This window comes from Juglans regia, chromosome 13 (genome assembly GCF_001411555.2).
Source record: "Juglans regia cultivar Chandler chromosome 13, Walnut 2.0, whole genome shotgun sequence".
Taxonomy (NCBI): Eukaryota; Viridiplantae; Streptophyta; class Magnoliopsida; order Fagales; family Juglandaceae; genus Juglans; species Juglans regia.
Genome location: NC_049913.1, coordinates 6310097 through 6319243, shown reverse-complemented (window position 1 = coordinate 6319243; position 9147 = coordinate 6310097). Strand labels below are relative to the sequence as shown.

Below are 9147 nucleotides of genomic sequence, written 5' to 3'. Positions count from 1 at the left end.
AAAACTTATCCATAGAAAACCCAATGAGCTATAAGAAAGATTGATTCTGATATAAGTATTTGAAGGACTGGAGAAGCCGGGTGGTTTGATTCCCTGCAATGGTGGTAACTGGGTTTGTACATAATAGTAATTCTATATACAATTATATATAATTGTGAAGTGTATAATCGTCACGTAATCGCTTTAAAAAATAGTAGAATTCACTATTAAAAAATTAATTTTTTTCATGTAAGTCTCATGTTTTATTCACTTTTTTCAAAACGATTACGCGATAATTGCACAATTTACGGTTGTAAATATCTTTTCTCTTGTACATAATTATGGTGTTGGCACCTGGCAGTGGCTCAACAACTGTTTTTGGATCAACCAGCTCAAGAGAGTTTTTGTTTTGGTTGACGGCAATGATTTTGGGATGTGCACGTAATTGGCCACACCCAAAATTAAGGTCTACAACCTGACTCTCTCCCCAGAGCATGCAAGATTAGAGAGTAAGATGAGATGATAATTTTGTGAATAATAGTAAGATATTTTGTAAATAGTATGAGATCGTTTGAGTTATAAAGTTAAAATATTATTAAAATTTAGTTTTAATATTATTTTTGTTTGGTTATTTTATAAAGTTGAATTATTTTTTTATTTTTTGTTTGAAAGTTTGAGAAATTTGGAATGATTAGTTTGAAAGTATTTGTATTTAAGTGATGTTTGGAAATGTCAAATAAGATGAGATGAGATGATATAAGAATTTTGGAATGAAAACTTTTTCCAAACAAGCCTTGAGCGTCACACTTCTTCATTTGGCTCTCCATTTAATTTACACGATCGGTCTTCTAAAAGTGAAGAGAAATTGCATATCTCCTAAAACCAACTACCTAGAGAGCTACCACGACACGATCATATTCACTCTCCCTCTCAATTCCTCTCTTTGTTCCTAACATCTTCTACCTATCGGCCACTAGATTGTATTAATCAGAGAGCACTTTGGCAGAATCGAGAAATAGATTAGGAATAGAGAAAGAGAGACAGAGAGAGGGTTGGAGGTTCTTGATCGGTCCTCTTCAAAGAAACGTACACGCATTTCCACTAACCGCTACATGAAGTTTATAGACAAAAAGCTAAATAATTCAGAATCATAAGCACACATGATGAGAATTGTGATGAGGCCTAATAATTCTACAAAACGGCCTTCCATTAGCTCAAATTTTTTTTAAAATAGGAACGGCCTAGGTATGCAAGTTCAATACATTTCCTTCAAAAAAAAATGGACAAATTTTAAATTCACGTAGAAAAATCTATTTTTAATTGTGAGCTCTACTATTTTTTAAAAAGAATGATCAAGAAACAATTTCATCCCATATCTTTGTTACTAAGCTCAAGAAGTCTTACTCTAAACATAAAAAAGCTTGGGCTGAAATCCCAAAAAATAAAGAAAAAATAGCAAAAATCCACCAATAGGTTTTCATCTTCTAACTTTTGATGTGGCGGTTAAGAAAGAATGCCGTACTCTTGCTGCAATTTGTAGATCTGATTCGGAGAGTGTAATAGTGGTGAAAACATATTTCATTCAAAGCAACAATCCCAATAGAGGAGAGGCAGCTGCAGCCTTGATGATCATAGAAGAAGTTGAAAAACTAAAGCTCAGGAAAATCATAGTTCAAGGAGATTCAAATCTAGTTGTTCAACCAATAAACAACAAGAAGCAAGTTTCAGATTAGACCATGCAAAATATTATCAGAGACATCAGACATCTTCTTGGCAACTTCGTAACACGAAAAATTGTAAAAATACATCGAGACAAAAATCGATGTGCACATAATTTGGCGCAATGGGCAGCTTCAACGCAGGCCTATAGAAATATCCCCACTTTTATTAATTCCTCCTTGCATGTTAGATTTTTACAGTGGTAAAAATCCATCTTAAAATAGATATGTTTGTAAATAAAGAGCATAGACTCAGTATTCTTTTTTCCTTTATATATAAAGCTAAAGCAAGTCTTTTTATATATATATATCCCATTTATCTTAAAAGTGGCTATAAATTACTGTTCAAGTACTACAGTAATGAACAATACAAAACCGTGAATGCCTCATTTCTTGTTTTGACCCGGTTTGATGATATGCGGAAAGATCCTTACTGTTTAAGTGCTACAGTAATGAACAGTTCGAGAGAGAAAGTGAAGAAAGAAAAAAAATTAATAAAATCACTATAATATTTATTATTATTATTATATATAAAATTGAATAAAATCATTAAAATATTTATCATTATTATGTAAAAAATATATTCTTTAATATAGATTTCAAATATACCAAATTTTTTTAAAGATATTATACGTAACTTACACACTTTAAAATTATAAAAATAATTTTTTTTGTTAAAATTTAGAGATGCAATTATAAGACTGTAAAAATATATTTTGTTAAAATTAACTTATGAACAAAGCTTAAACTTGTCTGTATAACATAAATTATAACATATTTTGGTTCCAAGTAAACTGTAAGACAATAACTCTTTAAGTTTTTTCTAAGATATTTTAATTGTAATATTGATTAGTTATTTTAGAATATAATTTTAAAGGTGGCTTGACTTGAGTTGTTAAAATCATATATCGTTAAATGTAATGGATCAATGTAAAAACAATAATTTTTTATCTTTTTATTTTACTCATATTTTCCTATTTCTTACACCACACACTATACATGATTTTTTATAAATAAAAAATAAAATCACTATAATATTTATCACTATTATATATAAAAATAAAATAAAATCATTAAAATATTTATCACAATTATGTAAAAAGTAGATTCTTTAAAGTGGATCTCAAATATACCAAATTTTGTTAAAGATATTGTGCATATTTTACACACTTTAAAATTATATAAATAATTTCTCTTGTAAAATTTAGAGATATAATTATAAGACTGTAATATTTATCACTATAATAAATAATTTCTCTTATTAAAATTTATATCTAAATAATTTCTCTTATTAAAACACTTATTTAAACTAATTTAAATAAGTAAAATATAAATAACATATCATACGTAAACTTTGGGTTTTAAATCACAACCCTTCATCCTAAATCTTTATATTTAATTTAACGGTAGAAGTTTAAATATTGATTTAAACTAACATAAAATAGATAATTAAAATATAAATATTATATCATACACTTAAAATTAAATTAAATTTATAAAATACTAATTTTTCATCATTAAATAAAAGATAAAATTTTACTGAACATTTTTAATAGAATAATATTATATCATACACTTAAAATCAACTTTAATTTATAAAATACTAATTTTTCATAATTAAATAAATGATGAAGTTTTACTGAACATTTTTAAGACAAAAAAACTATCTAATTAATTTAAATTTTTAATATAATTTAAATTTCATAATAAATAATGAACATAAAATACTAAGTTTTCATCATTAAATAAAAGATAAAGTTTTACTGAACATTTTTAATAGAATAATATTATATCACACACTTAAAATTAACTTTAATTTATAAAATATTAATTTTTCATAATTAAATAAATGATGAAGTTTTACTGAACATTTTTAAGAGAAAAAAACTATCTAATTAATTTGAATTTTTAATATAATTTAAATTTCATATAATCACACTTTATTTTTTTCTTCAATTTGGCAGATGTGGCAAATGTGTTTTTTCTTATCAATTCGAAAATCTTACGCCAAACAGAATTTTACACAAGTACCACTAATTTCAAAGTAACCAACTATTTATAAAATACTAATATTTCATCATTAAATAAATGATGAAATTTTGTTAAATATTTTTAAAAAAATATAACTATATAAATAATTAAAGTTTTAACATAATTTAAATATGATAATATTCTTAATTAACTAAAGAGAACTGCTACAACTAATAAAAAAGTAACCCGAAAATATGTCCTAAATGTGTATTTCATTTTTTTTATTTTTCTTTTCTTTTTTCATGTATTTTTTTAATCATCATAAATATTTTAAAAAAAATAAAAAATTTACAACATCATTAAAAAAATACTTTCTCAATCTCTAGATAAAAATAAATAAAAAAAATATTAGGCAAACGTCCAAGGGACGTACTGCTAGTATTATATATATATATATATATATAATAAAATAAAAAGGCGCACCTTGGCCGAAAATGGGTCAATAATCCAAAAACAGAGAGACTATTATTATGATTATCGATGTGGTCTTCCTTTTAAGGTAAATGAATAAGATCTGTTTCTGGTAGGTACGATCATGTTAAATATAGGGCCTCACCGTGACTTGCGGGATACCTTTCCTTTATATAATTACAACTAAAAAAGAATCTGTAGATTAATTAATTGAAACCAGTATCTGAAGGGTAATACAACATTCATTCCACATCTTAGCTTCTTTTATTTTTAAGCCAATCATAGATGCATTCTATCTGTCTAATTGATGCTGAAGTTTCTGGCTTCCATGTAAGTTCAAAGGAAGTGAGTGATCTCTTGGGCATTAGGAGTATGGACTAAACTAAGAATAAGCGGAATATGATTTCAGAAACTATAGAGAATTTCGATCCAATTAGAAACTAGTAATCAGCTGCACCATCCAAGCCAACTAATTGGACCCTACGTCCAGATTAAGTTCACAAATTTCACCCCTTGATTTTTAAATGGTCTTTGCCTAAAGATTAATACTACTCATTATCCAAATTTTCATCATCTCATGATGTGTATTTAGATGATTGAAAACTATTTATTATATTTCATTTGTGAACCTATTATTTAATTTCACATCATAAAATAATTCATAAAATGATGAAAAAATGATAAAAAATAGACAATAAATAAATTTTTTCTTACCTAAAAGGTTCACTCAAATAGACCAAATCATTGAGAGTTCTTTTACCAGCATTAGTGGCCGACCCATGAGGCCCCCTCTGCTTGGCTGAATGGTGAGTGAAGATGAATGCATGATATTTTTCTTCTTTCATTGATCACAATCCCCGCTTTGTTAAATATAAAGCAACCAAAGCAATGGGGGGTTTCCCCACCAGACCATCATCATCGTGTTTTGTATGGGACCTTGGCAGAAGATTTTAGTTAAAAGGACAGGTTATTAGGTCTTTTTTTTAAGCGGTTCCACTTTATCAATCAAGTATGCAGTTCATCAAGGACCCAGATCCCCTTTAAAAAAGCCTTGTGGCAAAACCAAAGTAAAATTAGGAACAAAAAATTCTAAAGAAAATATGTCCTCTTATCTTTCGAAAGTTAAATGGGCTTCACGTTTTCCGCTTTAGTTAAGGAGAAAGAACCCCCATTGAAGTGTACCTCAAGATTACAGAGAATTTGTAGGAAACCTAAAAAATCTGGAACTCATAAAGAAAAGGTTTAAAAAGGGAGTATTGCAAGGCATGCCAAAGAGAAAACAGAGTTTAATATTAGCATATGCCTTTATGCAAACAGAAAATATATTTGAAGATAGAAAGAAGGAAAAGAAAAAAGGTTTTAGGGCTTTGAAATGGACAAGAATCAAGCCTATTAATCTCTGAACACACCACATTCCTGTACAAGATAATATAATTTCGAACCAAAAAGTATACCTCCTTGTATTGTTGCTACTGTTTTAATGACTGCAAGCCACCTTGACTTATATTCAAGCAAAGAAACATCGCAGCATACCCCACTAGAAACATAAATGGAACCCACATATTGATTTGCATCCCACATTCTAATGATGCAGTATGATGATAAATAAGTCATTCTTTAATCGGACCAGGAATCAAATACATGAACCAATAACAAAGATCAAAGCAAGCACAAGCACAAGGGGAATTGAGTTTGTGCGAATGCACCTTTGCTCAAACACAGTAAGTACTCTATTTCTCTTAATAATGATGTCAACCAGCCACAAAGCATTGGAGCAAAAGCAAAAGTCACGGGACTAATCTACCAAAGTGTGATCATGCAAGCCAGCTAAATTGGCTTTTGACAAACTTAGGATGACCACAGGATTATCCCAAAAACATGAAGATCATGCCCAATTTTGGCAGGCTATAATATAATCATATTATGGATAAGTTCATGACATTTGAGTATTTATATAGATGCCTCAAAGTCTATAAATACAACATCAAATCTGTTGCAAAAAGGCAAAGAAAAAAAATACATATGCTACACCACCCTCAAAAGTTAAAACTAGTCCTACCCTGCCAAACGAGGGATCAAAAAACAAAAAGACAAGCACACAAAAACAGTAAAACCTCTAATTTACGTTGCAAGTTCTATTACGGAAGGCTGCACCTACCTTTTCTTTTTGTCTTTTTTTTTTTCTTCTTTTTATTCGTTGATCAAAACGACATGATCAAATCTCAAGGCTCACAAAAGATTTAACTGGGTTACCACAATGGGGCTCCGAACCACGTGATTTCCGTCAGACCAAGAAAGCGAACCAAACACTGCTCCCGAGTCGTCCAGTACAAGATTCCTGGTGTCCGCTGTTACCGTCACCACGAAACTCTGTTTCCTCACGGCCGTCGTGAACGCCAGCTTCGACGGTTTCACCGTTACCGTCACACCCTTCGGTGCCTCAACTCTCGCCACGTAAACAGCGTTTGATGGGCCCACATTCGTCACGGTCCTGAAGAAGGTCTTGCTCGACGGCCCCACCGATGATGAACTCGGGAACAATGCCGCCATCGACGGGTAGTTCAAGTTCTCTGGGACCGGTTTTTTAACCGGGCAACTTGCCGGAGATCTTGTGATAACCTGAATGATTTTTGGTCCGTAACCAATAGAGCAGAGGAATTTCACGTAATCATCGTTGGTGATATCGTAAACCAACCCTGGATCTATTGCTCGGTCAAGATTCAGATGTCCGGAACCGAAGTCGTACGGCGTGGAGGGTTTTCCACTCGACTCGTCAAGCATGGGCTGGTTCCGGTTATCGATTATACTAGCGGTGGTCATCATTGCAGACCTTATCGCGGCGGGGCTCCAATCATGGTGCGCCGATTTCAGCAAAGCCGCTGCGCCGCTCACATGAGGAGCAGCCATTGAAGTCCCCGACAAGATGTTGAACTCTGTTTTCCGCGTATCGGTGTCCAACCCAGTCGGACCAACCGCGTCGGTCCAAGCGGCCAAGATGTTCACCCCAGGCGCAATCAAATCCGGTTTTAGAATCTCCGGGTTCAGGCCGTTCGGCCCTCGCCCCGAGAACGAAGCTACGACGGGTGCCGGTTTGATCCCAAGCAGAGTGCCCCGGAAATCGATCGTTGCCGTGGGATTTGCAGTTGATGTGATGTATTTCTTGACCAATTCTCCTTCGTCCGCACCAATTGCGCAAGCGGGAAGAAGATGAGCATCGCCTACCAGTCCTTCGCCATTGTAAACCCCATTCGCGAGAATCATTCCCACACCGCCAGCCTTCTTCACTACCAGACCTTTGGCTACTCTTGGGCTGTTTCCTCTATCGCAGATCACGATCTTTCCCCGCACGAGATTGGGGTTCAGGGAATTCTCCATGCACAGCGAGGCAGAGAAAACCCCCGATTTACCGGGATAAACCAGAGGATACATTGTGCCGTTCAGCTGCGCTCCGGCGTAGAGAGACACGCCATAGAGCTTCCGCATATTTCCAAGAGTCACGATGGCCGGAAAATCCCTATCTATCGTGCCCGCACCGACCGTCATGAGCCACGGTGCGATGTTTGTCACCGACATTACGTTAGGTCCGTCGTTTCCCGCAGAGGACGACACGAAGACCCCTCTGGAAACTGCGCCGTATGCTCCAATTGCAATCGGGTCGAGGTAATACGGCGAAGAGATACCATCGCCTCCTCCGATGGAGATTGAGATGACATCCACACCATCAGCAACGGCCTTATCAAAAGCGGCTAATATATCGGAGTCGAAGCAGCCCGAATTCTTCCAGCAAACTTTGTACACTGCTAATCTAGCTTTTGGAGCTACACCCTTCGCGATTCCGGAGGCGTACCCTGCCATGCTAGCTTGGAAAGCGTATCTTCCGGCGGCTGTGGACGCTGTATGAGTCCCGTGTCCATCGGCGTCTCTTGGTGATCGGTACTCCACCGTATCGTTGACCATGGTTATTGGCGGTACTCCACCGGAGCCCGCACCTGCAGCCTCGTGACCTTTAACGAAAAACCTGGCACCGATCAGCTTGCGGTTGCAACTTCTGGCCACGAATTTCTCTCCAATCTCGCAAGCCCCTTTCCACCGAACCGGAACTGGACCCAGATTTTTGTCCGAGAAACTGCGCCGTTCAGGCCAGATTCCAGTATCGAAGATCCCGACAATAACGTCGGAACCATAATCGGAGTTGGACCAGAGTCCGCGCTGGTTTCGGAGGCCGAGGAACTGAGGAGAGCGAGTAGTGTGTAGCTGGCGACGGCGATCCTCGAAGACGGCGAGGACTGAAGGGTGTTGTCCGAGGGAGTTCGCTTCGTCTGGGGTGAGAGTGGCGGAGAAGCCATGGAAGACGGTATCGTAGACGTGGAGGATGCGGGGTGCATCGGCGAACTCGGATGCATACCAGTGGTAGTGAGTCGGGAAAATAGAGGGTTTGGAGTGAGAATCAACTCGAAAGATGAAGGTCCTGGCCGATTGATCGGTGGAAACTGCAGGAATCTGAGGTGGAAAACTACAGAGGAAGAGGAAGGAGATGAAAAACAAAAGCGGTGGGATCGAATCGGAAGCCATGAGAGAGAGAGAGAGAGAGAGAGAGAGAGAGAGTGAGAGTGAGCTGAGTGATGGGTTACGGACAGAGACCGGAGGGAGTTGATATAAGAAGGATTTTTGTTTTATTTGACAAAGTTTCACGCTTTAAAAACTATTTAAAAATATGTGATAGTACGAAGATAAAATGATATAATTATATATTTTTAAACAGTATGAAAAAATTGTAGGACTTATATTTAAAATTTTTCCTTAATTAATGGAAAAACTTTTTCCGAGCATTTGTGTTAGTATGAATTAGGTAATAATAATAAGATTTTTTGCGGATATTAATATTTTGACGCGACATGGATTTGATGAGTCAGTTCTACGATCTTGGGACCCATCCATCTATATGTAAAAGACGGTTTGACACGACGTAAACAAGATAGAAACGACTTCGTTTTGTCTTGGTTTAATA

At 35.2% G+C, this 9147-nt stretch overlaps 1 protein-coding gene across 1 annotated transcript; it reads right to left on the bottom strand.

The window, feature by feature from the left end:
• Window positions 1-6024: 6024 nt before the first annotated feature.
• Window positions 6025-8846, bottom strand: LOC108993340 (subtilisin-like protease SBT1.6). The gene has a single exon (XM_018968218.2). It carries the CDS (start codon window positions 8709-8711, stop codon window positions 6369-6371), a length of 2343 nt encoding a protein of 780 aa, XP_018823763.1. The 5' UTR covers window positions 8712-8846; the 3' UTR covers window positions 6025-6368.
• Between the last annotated feature and the right edge of the window lie 301 nt (window positions 8847-9147).

What these genes read in the sequence shown, in the direction of transcription:
- LOC108993340 (XM_018968218.2), bottom strand. Translation starts at nt 8,711, where the DNA reads ATGGCTTCCGATTCGATCCCACCGCTTTTGTTTTTCATCTCCTTCCTC.